The sequence below is a fragment of the Typopeltis vanoorti genome, chromosome 13 (genome assembly GCF_054136105.1).
Source record: "Typopeltis vanoorti isolate ZY-2024b chromosome 13, IOZ_Tvanoo_1.0, whole genome shotgun sequence".
Lineage (NCBI taxonomy): Eukaryota > Metazoa > Arthropoda > Arachnida > Uropygi > Thelyphonidae > Typopeltis > Typopeltis vanoorti.
The window spans coordinates 9,352,685-9,375,731 of NC_143561.1; the positions used below are offsets into that span (position 1 = coordinate 9,352,685).

Genomic DNA, 23,047 nt, shown 5'->3' on the forward strand with positions numbered 1-23,047 from the left:
TTTCATCTAAAATTTACATGGTATTTAAAAATGTAATTTTTAAGTTGCAAAATTTTATTGTCACTAATCTGAGAAGATTCTGTGAAAAGATCATCTCCATTCCCATAATTATAATATATATATATATATATATATATATATATATATATATATAATATATATATAAAATTTAAAAAAAAAAAAAAAAAAAAAAAGCATCCTGATTGGAATGAGTCAAATCTGATGTTGACTAGTTTGTCCTCCAAGCTCTGTAGATCAAGAATCTATTTAAATTTTTTGTTACTATATAATAATGTGACTAATCATGTTCTCTTCTCAAAAGTAAATGAAATCATCTTGCCACATATACACATAAAGATTAACGTTACGTATATGTAACTAAGTTAAAAAAAAAAGTATAAGTAATCAGTATTATGTTTAATTAATACGAAAAACAGCTAGACTACTTATATTTTGTCTTTTCTGTAGCATTTCCTTATAAAACATTTAGTCTGGTTTATCAAATGTAAATACCAATTGTTCAAGTAAACAGATTATTCCTGGTGCTACAGACTATAGGATTCAAGGTGCTATCAGACATTTTATCACACAACAAATTAAATTTTCTGAAATTGTATATAATAGTACATATAACAGCTTACAGATTTAAGCATAATTTTCAGTATGCGTCAACATTTTGTATTTTATGTAGAAATGTAGAAAACCTAGACATCTTCATGTAGATGACTGAACCACAATAAAAGCAAACCAGAGTGCTGTGTTGTTCCTGAGGAATATATTGTGACATTTACTAATTTTCTGCATTGAAATAAATTATGAGCACATATTCTTTTTAGATTTGATAAATGCCATGCCATGACTCCTAATATGTGTTCTCAGACCTTGTTGATTGGGGAAGCAGATATGGCACACGCTGCATTCTAATGGGCTACGAGTACTATTGCCGCTTTTATCAGAATCGCAAAAATTTTCCTGATATTCTTCTTCAAGATATTTATCAACATCTTGAATTTTATGTAGGGAAACCAGATGCCTTCGTAAAGATGGCCGAACTACAAAGCAAACCCCACATTCATAGCACTGAAATGATTTTCCATCAGCCCTATGTTTGGTAATATGCTCCCGAAAATCAGGTTCTGAAAAGGACTTAAATCCACATCGTGCACATGTTCTTTCTATCCGTGGTTTCTTCTTTGTTTGTAAAAGAGTTTCTTTTCCACTAGGTTTTGTTTCTTCATTATTACTGGAAGTTCTTTTTGGTGACTGCTGGGATACACGAGCCTTCAAAGAAACTTGAGGCATTTTGCTCCAGTCAATTCTGTTTTCAGGCATTTTATGTACAGAGACTAAGTGCTGTTTTAAGCTGTCTTCTGTGCCTGCAAATATAAATGTATATAATTGTTAGGTAAAATTATTATCAGTAATACAGGAAATTCATTTGGTATACAAAATATTAACAAATGATAACATTCTGTTGGTGGGCCCCGACAGAATTCCAGTGGAGGCATGGAAGGCACTGGGGGAAGAGGGAATTGACCTGCTGTGGGACCTGTTCATGAAAGTTTGCCATCAGGAAAATATACCCGAGGAATGGAGGGAGAGTACTCTTGTTCCCATCTACAAGGGTAAAGGGGATGCACAAGACTGTAAAAATTACAGAGGAATAAAGTTGATGTCCCACACAATGAAGATCCTAGAAAGGGTTCTTGATGGTAGATTGAGGAAGGAGGTGGAGATTGCAAAGGAACAATTTGGCTTCATGCCTGGTAGATCAACAACAGATGCTATCTTTGGGTTACGACAGATGATGGAAAAATATCAAGAGAAACAAAGGGAGCTACATCTGGTATTTATTGATTTGGAGAAAGCATACGATAGAGTGCCAAGGCAAGAAGTCTGGAGGTGTCTGAGGGAGAAGAAGGTGCCGGAGAAATATGTCAGGTTGGTAAGGGAAATGTACAGAAATGTGAAGACAAGTGTTTGGACCTGTTTGGGACAGACAGAAAGTTTTCAAGTAACAGTTGGCTTGCATCAAGGGTCAGCATTAAGTCCGTTTCTGTTTAATATTGTGATGGAGGTGGTAACAGAGGAGGTGAGAGAAGATGTGCCTTGGACAATGTTGTATGCAGATGGCATCTTGCTGTGTGTAGATTCAAGAGAAGAAGCGGGAACTAAACTGGAAAGATGGAGAAAAGTACTGGAAGAGAGAGGTATGAGACTGAGCAGAAGTAAGACAGAGTATATGTATTGCGCAGTGGGCGGTGGCAGCGGCCAGGAGACAGATCTGGAGCTGGAAGGAAATGTCATCAGGAAGGTGAGAGACTTTAGATACATAGGTTCAACAGTGAAAGAAGATGGAGGAGCTGAGAAGGAAGTGGGATGCAGGATACAGGCGGGTTGGAGGAACTGGAGGGAGATGGCTGGAGTGTTATGCGATAAGAGGGTGCCGATCAATCTGAAAGGCAAAATTTATAGGACAGTAGTGAGGCCAGCTATGACATATGCTATAGAAACTGTGGTCCTGAGGAAAAATAACATCAGCAGGATGGAAGTAGCAGAGATGAGAATGCTTAGGTGGATGTGCGGTGTGACCAGAAAGGATCGTCTGAGAAATGACTATGTCAGGGGAACAGTGAAAGTTACGAACTTAGGAGCGAAAATACAGGAGGCAAGGTTGAGATGGTTTGTTCATGTGATGAGGAGGGAGGATGAATATGTGGGAAGAAGGGTCATGCAGATGGATGTGCAAGGAAGACGGAAGTGTGGGCGGCCAAAGAAGAGATGGAGGGAGCTGGTAGAAGAGGACTTGAAGATGAAGAACTTGGATGTGGTGACAGCCCAAGACAGGAAGGTGTGGAGGAGACTCATTACAAACAGTGACCCCACTTAAGTGGGAGAAGCTGCAGAAGAAGAAGGAGCTAACAAGTCATGCTGTACCTGTCTTGCTTGCCTATTATTATTATCCCAAGACCTCACGGAGTCAAAGACTCATCTAGGAGGTCCTTTTGTCATGCACAAAGATTTGTTTCAAAACAATAGTGAATACTGTAATGTTGAGCAATACTCATGTATTTCATTGGGCAATAATGCCATTTTATAAAAGATACCTTTAAATAAAATTGATGTGTGTGCATGTTTATGTTATGCTCTGGGGGGGGGGGGGGTTAGTTAATTATAAGTTTTACATGTTTGTTTTATTCCACTAAACATCAACATGAATAACCAATGTCCAAATATCCATACCAAATTAAAGGCTACTTGCATATAAATGCTGTTGAGCTAACATCAATTGCTTTAGTATTCCATAATGCAAAGCACACTACCCAGACTGGTTTCAACCATTATCAAGTTCGCATCAGTGGAAACCAGACCCAAAAGTATATGAAGGCTGAAATATTGCAGAAGTCATAGCAGACATACCTTTGTCATAAGACAAGATAGGTTCCAGACCACCATCATTACTTTTTTTTCACTTGTAAATGCATGTAATGGTTTAACAACATTTTTAAGCAGTCACATACAGTATGTTCTTATATGACGTAACCATTTATTTACATCACATACGTAAACAAAACATTTTGAATACTTTTTGGAAATGAAAGTAATTCTGAATAGCTTGGCTTAAGGGCACGACAACCAATTTAGTCATCAGTCCACACCATTAAGTTTTTCTAGTTCGACAATAAGACTGTCACATTTACAAATAACTGTAACGTTAACTAGTGTGGCACTTTTAATTTCATTACGAAATTTATCTTTGTTTGTAGCTGCTGTTGTTACAGTGAATTTAACCTGTGGCTTATCATAGTGTGCAATACACCATCGTTATCCCTAAGTTTAATTTTAATCTTAGTATGTAATATAATAGGTTTACATGTCTTCTTCTTTTCAACTAAAACAACAGCACCCTTGCTCTGAATTTTATCTGCTATTATTAACAAAAAAAAAAAATAAAATGATAGCTGTAAACAGTTTATAATTCACAGCTAAACACTGAAACATAGAGAGAGATGCAGTGAGCAACAATGTTATAAATAAACTTTTAGCTGATGAAAACTGCACATTTTGATTCATAGGAGTGTTATATGAGTAGATTATCATCAAGTGAAGTGTTGTAATGTAGGGTATTATTGTATTTTCATTTACAATTAGCAAAAAGATGTATCACCTTATTATTAAAATACTCTTGATCAGAGACAGTTTATTATTATTATTATTATCCGAGACCTCCCGGGAGTCAAGGACTCATCGAGGGAGGCTGTAAATTACCCAACCCAGCTATCATACCTACCCTCGAATTCATTCACACTAGATGCACTCACTACCCATAAGGGCAAATTAGTCCACTCACTCACTGCTCTCTGGGAGAAAATCCTAGCTCTTACTCCTTTCTTGACTGCAAATAAATTTAACTTCCATGGATGCCCCCATGTTCTCTCCCCACCCTCCATATAGCGAAAAATTTCATCAGTTGAAATGCTATAATACCCATTCAAAAGTTTATAGACCACTATCATATCATTTCTTTTTCCTGTTAACCAGAGTGCAATCCACATACTCGCAATCTGTCCTCATAATCTAAATCTCATAATCCGGATATAATCTTTATAACTCTTCTTTGCACCCTTTCCACAGCTTCTTTATCCCCTTGGAACCCAGGAGACCAAATCTGCGCACAGTAATCCAAGTTTGGTCTTATCAAAGCCTTATAAAGAGGCAAAATTACTTCCTTATCCTTACATGTCAAGGTTCGCTTCAACATAGCAATTATCCTCTGAGTTGTATTAGCAACTTTTGCTATGTGACCTTTGAACTTTAAATTCTTATCCACCAATACACCAAGATCCCTTGCCTATTCAGTTTCTTGTAGCATAACCCTGCTAATATAATATGCTGCTGGAACTCTAATCACGCCAAAGTGCATAACTTTACACTTACTAACATTAAACTGACAGCCATTTTTGTTTGCCCAGATTTCCAGTCTATTCAAATCATTTTGTAATTGCAGAATATCAGTAGCATTCCTGATTGCCCTGCCTATCTTTGCATCATCAGCAAACAATTGCAAATCTGATGATAGACCCTGCTTGATGTCATTAATGTATAGATTGAACAATAATGGCCCAAGGACTGAACCCTGAGGTACACCACTGGTTACCTTAAATCCAGCAGATTCACACACACTGTATACCACTTTTTGATATCTGTCTGTCAACCATCCCCTGATCCAAGTCAATAGATTATGTTCCAATTCCATATTCTCCAGTTTACACAACAGCCTATCGTGTGGTATCCTATCAAATGCCTTAGAAAAATCGAACATTATCATAGTGTATCCATTCCCTTTATCCAACTCGGCCATAACATTGTTATAAAATATGAGCAAATTGCTAAAACATGACCTTCCTTTAGTAAACCCATGCTGTTACCTGTAGAGTATAGAATGCTTGTCTACCCATTTCTGTATATGAGTTCTTACCAACTTCCCTACAATCTTCACTACCACACCAGAGATACTAATAGGTTGGTAGTTAGACACTGATGTGTCTAACTACCGACCACCCTTGTGCAATGGAACTATCATACATTCCTTCCATTCCTGAGCTGAGACTCAAGTTATACAAATGTATGAAAGGCCTTGCTAATTCAGCTGAACATTCCTTTAACAAACAGGCACAAATTCTTATCCAGGTTATGCAAGAGCTCTTCAACCTGATTTTCATGAACCTCTAACTCTTCATCCAACGTAGCAGTAGCACCATGCTACATACACCTGGTTGATATATCTTAGCAAAGTGAGCACTCATTAGCTGAACAATTTCCTTAGCTTCCGACACTTGTGTACCATCTGCATTCAATAAAGTTATCTTCCACATTCATTCTTTCTTTTGCTTGCGACATAACGATAAAATTCTTTTGGATTGATTTTAACTTACATGGCCAATTTCTTTTCATACTCCGTTTTAGCTTTTCTCACAATACTCATTACTTTTCTAGCCTGAGCTTTATATATTTCATAATTCCTCTCACTCTTATTCTCACGATATTCTTCCCACATCATCTTCTTGTTGATCTCTAGCTTAATAAGGCTGCACATCCATTTCGCTCCCAACCTATTTATTCTTCGAACACTAGGGATACATTCAGATACCACCTCATTCAAGCACTTTTTCAAAGATTCCCATGCATTGCTGACATTTTTCCATTCAGTAACTGATACCATGTGACCAAAGATAGTATTCTTCTAAGCTGATCATAATTTCCAGCTTTGTAATTCAGCATGTAGCCTGATTTAATCGGAGCTTCAATACAAGTAGATACTTTCCAAGAAAGAACAGCATGATCACCATCACCAATTGGTGGTAAAATAGCCATATTCTTGACAGAGATCCCTGCTGATGCTATGAGCAAATTCAACACTCTTTGACCTTGAGTTCCTTCTTTCACATGCTACTTGAGAAAGTTATCTCACAACAATTCAATAAATTCCTGTTCTTTCTGATCATGAGATTTTTCTTCTACCCAATCAATGTTTGGAAAATTAAAGTTACCCATAATGATCATTCGCTTGGTACCCATAAGGCTAAATTGGCAATACATTTCTTCATCCCCTACAACTGAACTGCCAGATCTGTAGCAACACCCCTCCACTTCACACCAAATAAACTCAAACTCATCGCTACATGGGACATTGTTACCATTATTGTTTTCTTGTATTTCTACCCTAACTGGACTTAAATCATCTGATATCATCAGTAGCATTCCTCCTCCTCATTCCTAAAAATAGTATATCCATTACACTCAATTCCACTTACCATAACTGATTCTGATAGCCAGGTTTCACCAATGCCAACAATCTTAGGACACATCGTATTCAACAAAGCAACAAACTCAACCCATTTGTTTCTAATGCTCCTGGCATTTGTGTATAGACATAATAAATTACGAACTAGCCTATTCTTATAATTAGATATGCAATGTATTTGGGGTGCTTAAGGGTCAAAGCTATATAACTGAGAGGAGACCTCCACATGGCCTTTAAAGGACTGCGGAGAATCAACCAGGGCTTCTGACCTAATGTCCATCCTCACATTCTCATGGTGCACCTTGTTCGGTATCTACCTGGATACTGAACGAACGAGGATGGGCTGGCAATTTGGGATTTAGCCAACCAAATTGTATTTTTATTGGCTTAAACCAAAATACAAAATGATGGTACACCATGACAAAATTTCATGCCGGCTGAGGCATCGCCCGGTTAAACAAAGTCCCCGTTGTTTTCGCCAGGAAACCAGGGCGAACAGCGAATAGTCAGCTACTGGAACAAATCTGAAAACACACCCCAACTCAACATCACCAGAGTTAAAGATCGGTACTATCAACATAAGAAGCCTGAATGGCAAGGAAATGGAGCTAGCTGAGGAATTAGATAAGTACCAGATCGACATAATAGGGGTGACTGAAACAAAAAAGACAAAAACTGGTGAGATCTTTTTGAGCAATAAATACAAAATGTTATATTCAGGCAATGACAATCAAGAAAAAGAAGGAGTAACCATAGTATTCAACATTAAATACGAGGCTAATCTTCTTGAATGGCAAGCAGTCTCAAGTAGAGTGATGTGGGAAAATATGAGAATGGGGAACTAGACAATGAGACTTATTTGTTCCTATAGTTCCACAGAAGGTTCCACTAAGGTAGAAAGTGGAGGAATTTTTTGATGATTTAGAGAAAGCAACTGACACAATGAAAAAGGAAAAGTTGGTCCTTGTTGGGGATCTAAATAGCAGAGTTGGAAATGAATGTCAGACATACAAAAATATTTTGGGAAAATTTGGAGAAAAGAGCAAAGCTAATAATAATGGCAAATGCTTGTTGGATTTCTGCTCAGGACATGGACTGGTTATTACTACCACAATGTTCCAACATAAAAATGTGCACAAATTCACATGGAAAGAAGAGGAAAGGAATAAGAATTGTGATGTTTTCTTCCTGGTGCAGGACACCAGAGTGTACAGAGGATTTGAAATTAGAAGTGATCACCATTTAGTCTTGAGCAGAATAAAATTGAATTTCATATTGAAAAGAAAAACATGTAAGAAAGTTTTAAAGCGAATAAAAGTTGAGCAGCTCTCAGATGTGAGCTGTAGACTAAATTACACAAACATTATTGAAGGAAAAATGAAAGAGTTTGAGAACAGGAACCAAACCTTGAAGATTCAGTGGCAAGCACTGAAGAAAACACTGATTGATTCAGCCAGAGAGGCATGTGCTGCAAGAATAGAAAAATCAGAACTAAATGGTGGACAGAGGAAGTTAAGGAGGCAGTGAAGGAAAAGAAGAAAGCATATCATAAGTTCCTGTCAAATAAGTCAGCTTGTGCTCTTAGAGAATACAGAGACAAATGTAAGAAAGCTAAACACTGTGTAAAACTAGCTAAACAAAAGTCATGGGAAGACTTTGGTAAGAACATAGAAAATAAATATCAAGAAGTTATAATAAATTTAGTTTAATCCTTTATCCAAGTGTGTGCAAACAAAGTTTGCACCTGAAAATATCTTCAGGACTGGGGTAAAGTGGTACAACACCGGGCGACTCCTTGCAAAGGTGGAGCAAGCTACCAACACTCCTATCTCAGTATCTCCCATAATGCAAAACACATCTCCTTGCGGATATGTATAATGTTATGCATTAAGGGAAGGGTCACTACCCAGACTAGTTTAGACCTTTATTGAGATCTCTTCAGTGGGAGCCAGGTCCAAGTGGAGATACCAAGGCAGAAGCATTAGCAAGGTCATCTCCTCCTATAGGAGCTGCCAAACAGTGTGCCACCTTTTTATTAAATTATTCTGGATGTATATGTCTTTATTTGAGTTGTAAGTCAGCATTTAGAATTGAAGGAAGTACAGGAAGATGGTTTAATGTTAAATCTGGTGTGAGACAAGGATGTACATTATCCCCTCTGTTATTCATTATCTATATGGATCACATTATGAAGGAAAGTAGTATTAAACATGATATCAAAATTGGAGATGTTAATGTCAGTTCTTTGCTTTATGCGGATGATGTTATACTTCTAAATAAATCTGCTACAAGTCTGCAAGATTCTCTGACTAAATTAAATACCTGTTGTATGAGATATGGTATGAAGGTCAGCAATAAAAAGACAAAGACAATGAAAATAGGCAGAATCGTTGAAAATATCAACTGCATTGTGAACGGTGAACCTGTGGAACAAGTAAAACATTTCAGCTATTAGGCACGATTTTTAGTGAAGATGGTAAATTAAATATGGAAATAGACAACAGAATCAACAAAGCTGGTATGGTAGGAAGTCAATTGAATAAATTCATATGAAATAAGAGAGAAATTAGTCAGAACACTAAATTAGCTGTATACAAGACAGTGTTCAAACCAGTTTTAACTTATGGATCTGAGAGCTGGGTCAGAAGTAAAACACTTGACCAAAGACTAGAGACCGCAGATATGAGAGTCGAAAGATTAGAGGCATGAACAGATGGCATCAATGGCAAAATCAGATTAAAAATGAGGATATTAGGAAAGAACTTGTCAGCATCCAGGAATACATTAGCAGAGCTAATCTCAGGTGGTATGGTCACTTAAATAGAATGGGCAAGGAAAGATTAGCAAACCAAGTGTTCTCTGCTAGGTTGGCAGGAAAACGACCCAGAGGAAGACCAAGATATAGGTGGATTGATACTGCACAAAGTGCCTTAGACGATAGAAATATAAGATCTGATAATGTTGGAGTCTTGACAAGTAACAGACTGATTTGGAGGAAAATTGTAGATAGGAAGTTAGTAATGATGTAAATTTTTCATGTGGTACTATCATATCCTGTACACCCCTTGACGGTACATGGCACGAATTTGACGATGAGGTATTTGGTCTTGTTCTAGAATTTTCTCTTTTCCTTCCCCAGACATAAGGTCCGAACCCAAAGCAGCTGTAGAAAGTTTTTTTCACTAGGTTATAAAGTAAATTATACTTGCCAAGATATTATATATTTGTGTAATCATGTGCAAAGTTTGTTTGCTTACACTTGAGTAACGGATTAAACAAGAATTGAATTTCTTGGAAAGATAATTTACTTTGTAATCTAGTCAAAAATCGTTCTAAAACTGTCAGTGATCAAATCTTTCAGGATATTGAGGTGGATATTATTTGCAGTACAGGAAGAAACGTTATAGATGTCTTGTGACCAAGTGGGAAAAAAAAAGTAATTTCATTATTACTCTGGGATGCATGTTTCTTCCTTACGGCAAAAAGTGATACTTCTGACATTAACATAAATTCAAAGAAAACTATATATACAAATGTAAATATAAGGAGTATTCAAAATAAGTGAAATGAGTTGAAATGAGTGAAATTCAAAATAAGTTTGTTGCATTCATTCAGTCGGTATGCTCAAAGATAATTGGTATAAACGAAACATAGTTTCTGAAGATTTCGGGAATAAAAATGGAAGGATATGAAAAAGGTAACGAAAGACCTATGAGTGGCATTGTATGGTGATTGGATTATTAGAGGTGTGGTAAACAAGAAGATATACAAGGTTTATTTTACTGGAGGTAAAATAAATTGTGTGATTGAGTGTTGGATATGAGAAGTAAGCGAACAAAGAAGTTAGTAGTGTTAGTAGAGACAAGTGATTTGATTGGGATCAAAGAAAATATAAGATTGAATATCAGGAGGTTGTTGAGAAGGATAAAAGATAATAGCATTATGGGAAAGGTGTACTGTCCAGGTATGACAGTGATGAGATGAGGTAGAGAGCAAGAATTGTGAATGATATGTTAGTAGAAATGTGCAAAGAGAAAGAAGCATAGTTTGTTAATGTATGGAATGAATAGGAAGGAAAAACTGAACCGCATAAGAGTGATGAACTGCATATGAATGGTTTTCGTGTAGGTCATTTCGAGAGATTGCTGCTGGAAGGAGAGTAATGAGATCGGAGAATGAATCTGGGCAAGTAAGAAGCAATGTGAAAGAGCGATAGAGTAATGAAGGATAGATTGAAGTGGTGCTTATGAGTGAAGAAGTGGGTAGCATGAGTGTAGAGAATGAGAGAATGTGTGCAATACAAACAGTTACATGGGGAGACTCAGGATGGGCAGGGGAACACGGCATGAGAAAGACTGATGCTCCAAGAGGATGTGAATGCATGTGCAGACAAAAAGGGAAGAGGATAATGTGGAATGTAGGGAAAACAGTTGGATTTGAAGAAGATTCTGGAATGAGTAAGGAGAAAAAGAAATTGCCTGAAAAAAGTATGAAGAAGTCACATGTAATAAGTAGTATCAGTGAAACTTGTTTCACTGATATTATCCAGGAATATCAGTGAAAGAGATCCAGGAATGAGCTGTTATGTTTATATACAAATGCTAGTAGTATCAGAAACATGGGAAATGAAGTGGTTGCATTGATTGAGTTTGTTCACCCAAAAAATTGTTGTAATAAGTGAGACGTGGTTGGATACGAATGATATCCTGATAGGAATAGAGATGAAAGGGTATGATGTTGATGAAAGGGTAAGACATAAAGAGTAAAAAGAGAGGTGGAGTGCTACTGATAACAGTAAAAGAGTTATGTCCATATAAGATAGAGCTGCAAGGAGGAAAATAGTGATAGTGGTTTTGAGGCAGTATGGTGTGAGGTAGAAGTGGAATGAAAGCATTGGATGTTGCTATTGACCTGGTAATGTGGAAGGTATTGACAAGGAAATGTATAAGCAAATTAACCAAGCAAGTGAGAAAGGGTGATTTTAATTGCAGCAATATAGAACTCCACCATGGGATCCTTAGGGGTCTCATGCCAGTCCCAAGCCTGGATAAAGGAGGAGGGTCGGCCAGATGAGTGTTGATGCTCTGACCGTAAAGAAAAAACACGATTGTTATCTGATGCCCATACAATCAACAGCTACAACATGCGGCTCAGGCATCGCCCGGATAAACAAGGCCCACGATACCAATTGAGCAATCAGGGTTGGATCGAAAAGTGGGATACCGAAAGGAAACAGAAACTGAAACTATCAGAACTGTTATCAGTAGGAACGTGGAATGTGCAGACACTCTGGATGTCAAGAAAATTAGAACTACTTCGTGAGGAAATGAAGAGATATTGGTGGGATATACTAGGATTGGCAGAGATGAGATGGACATCATCTGGAGAGATCAATGGATGCGAAGTAATATAGTCAGGACATGACACCATGCACCAAGCAAGATGTGCTAATTATTGAAGGAGATTGGAATGCCAAAGTTGGAATAGATAATGATGGTTGGGAAAGAGTCATGGGAAAATATGGTTTCGGAGAAAGAAATGAACGAGGTGAAAAATTGTTAGAATTTGCTGTGGACTATGAGACGATGATCTGTAACACAAGATTCCAACAAAAGGAGTGTAGAAAATGGATGTAGTGATCAAATGATGGGAAAACCAAAAACATGATTGATATGATTATGATTAAAAGAAGATGGATAACATCAGTACAGCAATGTCGAACTTTTCAAGGAGCAGATATAGACTCGGACCATAGTTTAGTGATTGCAAACATCAAGATGAAATTAAAAAAGAAATATAAACCCCAACATCAGAATAGAAGAGATATGGCATGAATAAGTGAAGCAGAAATAGGAAGAAGGTACAGAACAGTGTTAGAAGAGAAACTTAAAAGTGTGGAGAAAGAAAAAAACTCGAATTTAAGAGTGAACAGGGTAATGAAGATGATAGAAGATGCAGTTGAAGAAACAGTACCAGAAGAAGAGAAGATCAAGAAGAAATGGATTACACAAGAAACACTGAAGTTAGTACAGGAAAAAAGAATGTTGAAGATAAGAAGGGATACATCAGAACAAATAGAAGAGCAATATAGAAGAAAATGTAATGAGGTGAAAAAAGCAGTCAGAATGGATAAGATGAAATGGTTAGAAGCCCAATGCAACAATATAGAACAGTACTATGGAGAGCATAAAACAAGGGAGGTATACAAAATGATCAGAACCATAAATAGAAAGTGGCAACCAAAACAGACCACAATTAAAGATGAAAAAGGCAAAGTATTGATGAATAAAGAAAAAATTGTACAGTGGTGGACAAGATACTGTAGTGAGTTATATGAAGAAAAACTAGATTCAGATAGTGTTGGGAAACTGACTGAAGAATTGAAACAGATATCACCACCAGATAATGAGCATGATATGGACATTTTAAGAGGAGAGGTAGAAAAAGTAATAGGATGGCTAAAACACAACAAGAGTCCTGGTAACGATAACATTACTGGAGAAATGATTAAATATGGTGGTGAAAGTATGGTTACAGAAATGCACCAACTATGTAATATGGTATGGAAAGAAGGGAAAATGCCAGAGGAGTGGGTGAAATCAATATTAGTAACATTATACAAGAAAGGAAATAAGCTAGAATGTAAAAATTATAGAACAATTGCCATGATAAGTCACATTGGTAAAGTGATGATGATGATCATATTGACAGAAAGATTGAGAACACAATTGGAAGCATATCTTGCAGATGAGCATGCAGGATTTAGGAAGGATAGAACTACAATTCAACAGATTTTGACAATGAGGTTAATAGCAGAGAAAGCTAGGAGAAAAAACAAAAACTTATATACTTGCTTTGTTGATTTTCAGAAAGCATTTGACAGTATTGACCAGAAAGTGACATTAGCAGTTCTGGAATCCTATGGAATTGATAAAAAACTAATAGCTATATTAAAAGATGTTTATCAGATTGCAGTTGCAGCAGTTAGAATAGGTGATGATTTGGGGAAATGGTTTAAAACAGGCAGAGGTACTAGACAGGGAGACCCAATATCACCAAGCATTTTCATCGCACATTTAGAAAGAGCAATGGATAAAATGAAAGAAGATGCCAAAGGAATATCTGTACACGGAATGAGAATTAATAATCTGTGATTTGCAGATGACATTGTTATTATTGAAGAAGATGAAAGAGAACTACAAAAAACACTGAAACTGTTAAATGAGGAAGGGAAGAGATTTGGACTTGTTATGAACTTTGAAAAAACAAAGACAATGGTATTTGGTGAGAAGTACATGAAACAAAAGATACAAGTGGATGGAACTGATATAGAAAATGTAGAACAATTCACATATTTGGGAAGTAAACTGACATATGACTTGGCCTGTAAAAAAGAAATAAAGATCAGGATTGCAAAGGGAAGAACAAATCTGAAGGCCATGGAAGTAAAGTGATCAGTCTGCAAACAAAACTAAGAGTATTGGAAACATGCATCTTCAGCGCTGTACTGTACGGATCTGAAATGTGGGTAATAAATAAGGAATCGAGAAAAAGAATTTTGGCATTTGAAAGCACTTGTTACAGGAAGATTCTAAGAATAGGATGGGTACAGAAAATCACCAATGAAGAGCTCTATCAGAAGACACAACCAAAACAGAATCTAATGCAGAAGATTATAAAACGGAAGCTGCAATTATTTGGACACATCAGTAGAATGAGTGAGGACCGGAAGATAAAGACATTTATGTTTGGTATTTTGGATGGTTTAAACAGAAGAGGTAGACCATACAGAGACTGGATAGACAATATAAAAGACTGGTGTGGAATGGGTGTACAAAAACTGCGACACTGTGCACTGGACAAAGAAAGGTGGGAGAAGATAGTGAAACAGGCATCAAACATCAACGGGCAGTGAGCCCATGGTTCATGATAATGAATACAGATTTGACGAGACAGCAACTGGAAGTAAAGAAAAGGAATTTCTTGAGTTTTTTAGGATTAACTACCTCAGGCAGTATGTAACAGAGGACACAAGAGGACTGAGTCTTAAATTTGATCATCTCATCACAGGATGTTATTATAAATAATATGTGTCAAATCTCCTCTAGCTGGTGAGAGTGACGACCATGCAGTGATTACCAACCATATGAGCACTTCTGTGAGGAAAAAGTAAATGTGGAACTACAAGGCTGGTAATTATGAGAAAGTCAGAACACCATTTGCAGCTGTAGTATGGAATAAGGAGTTGGGTGGTGAGGATATCAATGCTGCTTAGGTGATATTCAAGAACTATCTAGTAGAAGTAATGTCTAAATATTACCAAAGTCAGAAGGTTAAATAAGGTAGGTGTGACATGGATGAATGAAGATATTAAGCATGCAATACAGAAAAAAAAAAAGGCATTATGGAGGAAAAACAACATAAGGAGTGTAATAATCAATTCCATGAGGAATACAAAGAACAGACAAGGAGAGTGACTTGGTTGGTAAGGGTAGCAAAAGAGAAGTAGGAGCAGCAGTTAATGAGATTAAAAAAAAATCCCAGGGAGTTCTTTTGATATGTAGCCAGCAAAAATAAGAATAATTATGGTAGATGACATTGATTGGAGAAAATGGTATAAAGACAACTGCTGCTGAGAATATAACTGAGATATTTAATGAGCAGTTCATAAAGGTCTTTCATGCTTGTGAATTTGACATCATGGAGAGTTTGAGAGCAGTGGATGATGACGAGGAGGAGAGACTGAGTGTGAGTGAGAACAAAGTATATGGGAAACTAAGTGTACTTGATATTAATAAGGCTGTAGGAATTGATATATCACCACATATTTTGTAGGAATCTGCCTTGACATACTTGTTTAATATGAGTCTTACATTGGGTCACATTCCAAGAGAGTGGAAGGAAGGCAAGATTGTACTGCTTCATAAAGGAGATGACAGTATTCAAGCATCAAATTATAGGAATCTGCCTTGACATACTTGTTTAATATGAGTCTTACATTGGATAACATATGAGTCTTACTTCTTACAATCAGGTGACAGCAGCATTGGATGTGGGAGATAGATACACAGTAATATACTTAGACTTTGCAAAGGCTTTTGCTAGATTACTGCATGGAAAGTTGATAGTCAAACTAGAGTGGATGGATTTGGATATTAGACTAGCACACTGGATTGGAGAATGGCTATCTGATAGGGATCAACAAGCTGTGTATAGGGAAGCAATATCCCAGAAGAGGAAAGTGACTAGAGGTGTGCCTCGTGGGTCTGTTTTAGGGCAATTGATGTTTAACCTGTATGCTAATGATGCTACAGAAGATTTGAATGGGGATATTGAATTGTTTGCAGATGATGCAAAGTTGGAACAAACTATGAGCAGTAATGCAGATATTCTGGCCTTACAAAAAGACTTGAATACACTGAGTGAATATGTATGGGAGTGGGGATGCCAGTTCAATGTTGCAAAATGTTTTAAAATTTGGGAAACAAAGATGGGATGCAGAATTTATGCTTGGTGGGAGATATATTGTTGGAGGTGAAAGGAATAAGAGATCTTGTGGTGGTGGATAAGAATCTAAAATTTACAGAAAACATTGCCAAAATTGTGAGGACAACACTACAAATTTTGGGAATAATGTGGATGACATTGACTTACAGAAGTTTTTTTATTTAAAAAATTTTTTTTTTTTTTTATGTTGGGCCCATACACAGGAGGTTGATTGGTCAACCTATAGTACATTGGTACCGTGTATGGGTGGTGGGTTGGGAAAGGAGGAATTTGTTTACATTTGATTTGAATGACTTTAAATTGTATTCGTTGGGAAACACAGCAGGTGGGAGAATGTTCCACAGTGCAGCAGTTGCAGGAATGAAAGAAGAGGAAAAGAAATTTGTTCTGTTTATTTCTAGGTGTACTGTGAAGGGAAGTTGTGCAGCAGCTGCACGTGTTCCAATGAGCTTAGTACCGAGTGGGGGAATTACTGATGTTATTTCGGATGAGCATTTCCCATGGAAATATTTGTAGAATATACTTACTGCAGAGACTAAACGTCTGTGTGAAAGTGGGGGGAGAGAGTTGGTAAGGGATGGATCATTGATAAGTCTAATTGCCCTCCTCTGTATTGAATCGAGCATTTTGAGAGAGCTTTTAGGGGCTCAACCCCATATGTGGGAGCAGTATTCAATAGTTGGGCGGATTTGTGACCTGTATAATGTTAGTAGCAGTTCAGGGGTGAAGTAACGTCTTGAGCAGAAGAGAAATCCTAGTTTTTCTGAGGCTGAGGATGCAATGTTTGAGATATGTTTGTGCCAGGAGAGGTTTGATGTGAGGGTGATTCCGAGGAGTGAGATCTCAGGCTGTCTGGAAATTTGGGTATCGTCGAAAAGGATACTGGGAAAAAGTTGTTCTTTTTTATGGGAAATAGTACAGAACTGGGTTTTGTCGGCGTTGAAATTTATTAGGTTATCCGAACCCCATTGTAGGATGGCTTGGAGATCAGAGTTGAGGGTAGTGGTGGTTGATGTTCTTTAGGATGAGGTGAGTTGTGTAGGGTAAGGCTTATCAAATGCAAGCAAGGAGTGTAGTGTGCTGTCATCTGCAAAACTGTGTATTGGGTTGGAGGTCAACTGCAGTAGGTCGTTGATGTACAGCAGGAACAGGGTTGGTGAGAGGACAGAACCCTGTGGGACCCCAGCATTAATTGAGTGGTGTGAGGATAGGGAGCCATCCACCATCACACACAGTGTGTGTCCAGACAGAAAACTGGCAATCCACTTACAGAAGTCCTGGGTCAGACCAAATGATGGTAGTTTGCCTAGTAGGCCTTTGTGCCAGACCCGGTCAAAGGCTTTGGAGATATCTAGTGCAACCACTTGAGATTCGCCAAACCTCTCCACAGTATTTGTTCAGAGATTGGTGACGTATGTGAGTAGATCTCCTGTTGATCGGCAGTGGCGGAATCCATACTGATGGTCATTTATTTAGTGAGTGTCTTCAAGATAGTGTAGGAGGTGGAAAATGATGATTTTTTCCATTACCTTTGACAGGACTGAGGTAAGCGAGATAGGGCGGTAATTGGATGGCAGTGACTTGTCACCCTTCTTGGGAATGGGCTGAATATAGGCCAATTTCCAGTTTGTGGGATACATTCCAGTGGAGTAGGAGAGTATATATAGGTGACACAGGATAAGGGTTAGTTCTGGAGCACAATTTTTCAGAACAGTTGGGGGAATGCCATCAGGGCCAGGAGACTTTTTTGTGTCTAATTGGGACAGTATTTTTCTGATTTCATCCTGGCAAAAGGATATCGGGGGCATTGTATGTTGGGTGTCTGGAATGGTTGGGGAACATTTACCATCGTCAGTTATGCATGCATTTGAAGCAAAGTATGAGGCCAGAAGATTGGCTTTTTCTGTGGGTGATGAGGCAGTAGAGCCATCAGGGTGTGATTGGGGTGTGAATAGGTTGGACAAAATTTGCGGCCAATTGCTTTGGCAAGAGACAAAAGGCTCGGCTGCCGTTTGGACAGGCTGCTAGTTTCCTGCTTTTTGCTCTTTCGAACTCTGTGTTTCGGAAGCGTTGATTGTTTTTTTGCATCTATTACGGGCTTCGGTGTAAGCTTTGAGGGAGGATGAGGTTCTTGATTTCAGCCAGTTGTGGTATGTCTGGTGTTTCATCTCTACAGCCTTGGCACATCTTTTGGAGAACCAGAGTTTCGTTAGGGAATGGCAGTTCAGAGTGTTGTGTGGAATGTACGTATTCATGCCGGTCAGGATTACTTCGGTAATAAGCTTGGTGCATATGTTTGGGTTGGAAGGCCAGAAGCAGTAGTCCAACCATAGGAATGCGGCATAGAAGTTGCAGAGGCTGTCCCACTTAGCACTGTTATAGTGCCAAACTACTCTTGTATGGGAGTGTCTGTGTAAACGTTGTTGCATGGGGGAGGAGATAAGCACTAGGTTGTGGTCAGAATTGCCCAGGGGGCTCACTACTTTAACTCTGTATTTGGAGGGGTCATTGGTGAGGAAGAGATCTAGGGTGTTTGGGGAGTGATTTGGGTTATCTGGTATTCTGGTTGGCATCTGGGCAAGTTGTGTAAGGTCATTGGTGATGGCAAATGTTTCTGCATCTCTGTACAACTGGAGGAGGAAAGCCAGCTAGTGTTGTGGACGTTAAAATCTCCTAGAAGGATGATTTCACTGTTGGGAAAGTGGGACTGGAGAAAGTCGACTTTTAGGGAAAGGAAATTAAAGAGCTCAGGGTGGTTGGTTGCGTTGGGGGAGCAATAGAGGCAGCAGATGAATTGAACTGAGTGGGGAAGAGATATTTTCAACCAAAGAAGGTCAAAGTTGGGTGATTCTAGGTTAGGTGCTCTCTGGCAAGGTGTGTCTGAGCAGATGTATGTGCAGACACCACCCTTGGGGCGGAAGTTGTTGAAGAGTGAGTAGTTTGGGAGGTTGAGATAACTGCCAAGAAGAGTAGGTGGGGTTTGGTAGACTGTAGGTGGTAGTGGACACTATTCAGGTTGGAGTTTAGGCCACGGATGTTGGTGAAGTGGATGTGTAGGGTCTTGTGGGACATTTGTTGGACTGCATGGGTCTTGCATATTTCCTATGTGGTGCCTGCCTGCTGGTCTCCATAGTGGCATCACTTGGTTTTTTCACCAGTTTATCTTGTCTGTAGTTGATGGTTCAACTGTTGTCACCATTTTGACGTTTTTCTTCGAGTTCTTCGAAGCTGGCATCTTCGTTCTCTTTGTGCAAATGATAAGTCTGGTTGTGCCGTATGCGTGATTTGGGGTAGGAGTCTTTGAACTTGTTGTTGATCGCTGTTATTATTTTTGATGTGCTTGCTGGAGTGTCGCAAGTCACTATTACTAGGCGCTGAAAGTTCGTACCGTCCTTCCTTTTATTTATAGGCCCGAAACGATAAGGATTCCATTGTATAATGCTCTGATTAGGCCACATATGGGCTAATGTGCACAGATTTAGTCACCTGGTTTTTTCCAAAAGGATGAAGAGATGTTGGAGATGGTCCAGAGGGGAGTGACCAATATAGTTTCTAATAATAAGTAAACAATAGATTAATAAATAAATCTACAGATTTATTAATTAATAAATTAGTTACTAATTAGGAAAAAAAAGAATTTTTTTTATTATTTTGTATAGGCAGCACCCCCACTTAAAATTTCACCGGCTGGCACTGGTTGAGATGATGCAATTTAGAGTCTAGTGGATAGGAGGAAGAGGAGTGATACGATAGAGACGTATAAGTTAGTAAGGATTAACATTGATGAGGTATTTCATAAAATGGCTGGAGAACAAGAAGTCATCCCTGGAAGCTGTATAAGGAGGGTGTGAGCAAGGCAGTGAGAAGCAGTTTTTTTTTTTGCACAGAGACTTGTCAATGATTTTAGTGCATTGCCTGAGAGAATTTGAATATGTTTAAGGCATAGTATGATGAGCTGTGGGACAAAATGGTCGTCCTAGATGAGTCTGTAACTCCACAGAATCTTAGGATAATACAAATATGCTATTTTGCAGAAGGATAGGAAGGTGAAAAGAGGAGTGGGGCAGAGTACTGTTAATGAGTGAAGAGGAATTGTGTCCACAAAGTGTGGAAGTTGATACTGCAATTTTGAATCTGTGTTTTGTGAAGTTGAAATGAACAAGTTAGTATATCTGAATATCTGATAGGATGCTCTTATAGGCCAAGGGATATAGAGAATACTAATGATTGTGAAATGTTTAGGCAAAATGGTTGGGCATGTAAAATGAAGGTGATCTTGACTGGAGACTTTAATTATAGGAATATAGAATGGAAAGAGGAGTAGTGTAAGGGAACAAGGAGAGTGAGTTTGTTGAATTTCCGAGAGATATATATCTTAAGAAGCATAGAGGTTTGACTGTTTTAGATTTTGTGATACTTCACAAGATATAGTTGTCACTGAGTTATTAACACTGTCACAAGTTGGTGAGAGTGATCATGAGGTACTTGTTTGGGAAGTGGTGAAACAAGAAAAGGTTACTGCCAAAAAAGGATATGTGTAAAATTATGAAGTGTGTGATTATGCGAAGCTCTATAATCAATTAGCATCAATATGTTGGGTAGATGAGCTCTGCAGAAAAGATGTTGACAGTATGTGGAAATTCATAAGGCAGTATCTGACACAAGCAATGTATAACTGCATTCCAAGGATTAGGCAAGTAAAGAGAGTAGAGTGAAATAGATGAACAGTGAAATCAAGCAAGCTATGTTGGAAAAGAAAAGGATATGTAGGAGGTACAAGATAGTTGGTGGCAATCAAATCCACGAAGAGTATAAACTGTAGGCCAGGAAGGGACGATCATGGTAACGAAGGAAAAGGTGCAGTATGAAAGGAGATTGGCTGGTCAGGCCAAGGTTAATTCAAGGGAATTCTTCCTTTTTCTATCCATTTCCTTCTCGGTCTTCCCAGTGGTTTCTTTTCTTCTACTCTTCCATTTTGGATAATTTTCAGAAATCTGTTAGTAGGTATTCTGTTCACATACCTATACCACTGTAACTGCTTTCCTCTGATCTCCTGATTTGTTTTCATTTCAGTCCATGATGTTTTATTTATTTTTCTAAAACATTTGTTTTCAAAGCCAATCTTTGTTTTTCCTTCTGTTTGATAACCATAACCGAAGTCTCTGCACCTTAAAGAATCATGAGAGCACCACTGAACTATATATACTTTGATTTTAAATCATGAACTGGCTATCATCATTCTCACACTTTCTTCCAAGATTCGAAGAAATATGAGCAGCTGTTGTCAACATCCATTTACTATCCAGCTTGAAAGCTATCCAACCAACTTCTCCTCTTTTAGTCTATCTACCCATGTCTTATGGAATAGCCTCCCATATTCTGTCTTCCCTAAAGATATAACTACAACCTTCAGCTATACTCTACTGATGCGAATCCTTTTTTTTCCTTAACCTCTTCCTACACATAGCAGTAATGTGCTTTGCAACTTTTCATGTTTGGGTTTGACAAACACATACACACATAAAAACAATAAATCAACAATTTGCAGCTTTTCATCCAAACAGTACCTCACTCAAATGACATTGTTATGTGCACAACTCTATTTTATTTTATTCCATTACTGCTGTTTCAATATTGTAGCTGGCACACAAATCTAATTAATGTTTACCCTGAAGAAGATTTTTTTCTCAGAGAATGAATAACCTGGAAGGAATTAAAAAACAATATTTTTTCTTGTTTCTATGTGGCTAATTATGGGACAGCATTTTAATATGGTGATACCTTTTTACTACTTGTAACTTGTTTGATGAGTTAGGGTGTAGTAGTCCAAGGACAGCTAAGGTCATACTGTGCCAATACATATCTCAGCAGAACACAAGGTAATAAATACATAGTAAATACATAAAAGAGAGTAAACGGTATAAATATCAGCATAAAAACAAGTGTAAAAAAATTTAATTAAAACATATAAAAATAAATTAGGTGTGAAAAGCTTATATACACTAAGTGGAACTAATAAAAGTAAATTATATAATATGTATATAATTGAATGGTAACAGTAGGCAGTACAGTAACGAGGGTATGAAGCGCCTGTGGCAAGTGTCTAACTTGCGTCCCCCTAACCTTTTTAGCGCCTCCGTAGCACAATTGGGAGAACGACGGTATGTCGCGCCCTTGAATTGGAAAAGGCCTAAATTCGAATCTTGTCATGACGGGAGGAATCTTTATATGGACTTTTTCAATCGAAGGTGAGTTAGCTGATCTTATACGGAGGTAGCAGGGTTTTTCATCCCGCATGCAGACAAATCGGCCCTTCAGAACACACAATTTACAAACAAAAAAAAACTAGCTGTGGTGGGCAGTAGATGGCACTGATGTAGATGATTGGTAGTAGATGGAGACAGAGAGTTGTACAATAGGTGTCCTCCCACGATGAGTCTTCAGAATCCTTGGAGGTGTAACGAACAATAATAATAATAATTTATATAAGGTGATAAAGATTAATGCTCAGTAAAAATTTAAAAATGAAATAACATTTGATGAATCTGGTAAAATCTGCTTTAGTGAATAGGGTTCAGATTACAAATATGACTAAAATGGTGACTTCACACTTTGAAAAAAACGAGGGCAGTCAATTAAAATATGAATTATGGTTATTCTGGTCCCACACAACTCACACATAGGTATGTCATCACCTCAATTGATAGGAGTATGAAAGATGACTTTGCCCGATGC

The 23,047-nt window shown here is 37.9% G+C and overlaps 1 protein-coding gene across 1 annotated transcript in view; it reads right to left on the minus strand.

Annotated features, from left to right (window-relative positions):
* Positions 1–211: 211 nt before the first annotated feature.
* LOC150099928 (zinc finger protein 532-like) overlaps positions 212–23,047 on the minus strand; it is a 36,875-nt gene continuing 14,039 nt past the window's right edge. Inside the window, exon 3 of the mRNA XM_090403302.1 lies at positions 212–1,376. Within this exon, the coding sequence (XP_090259428.1) occupies positions 814–1,376 (563 nt within the window). The 3' untranslated portion in view covers positions 212–813. The remainder of the gene's footprint in view (positions 1,377–23,047) is intronic.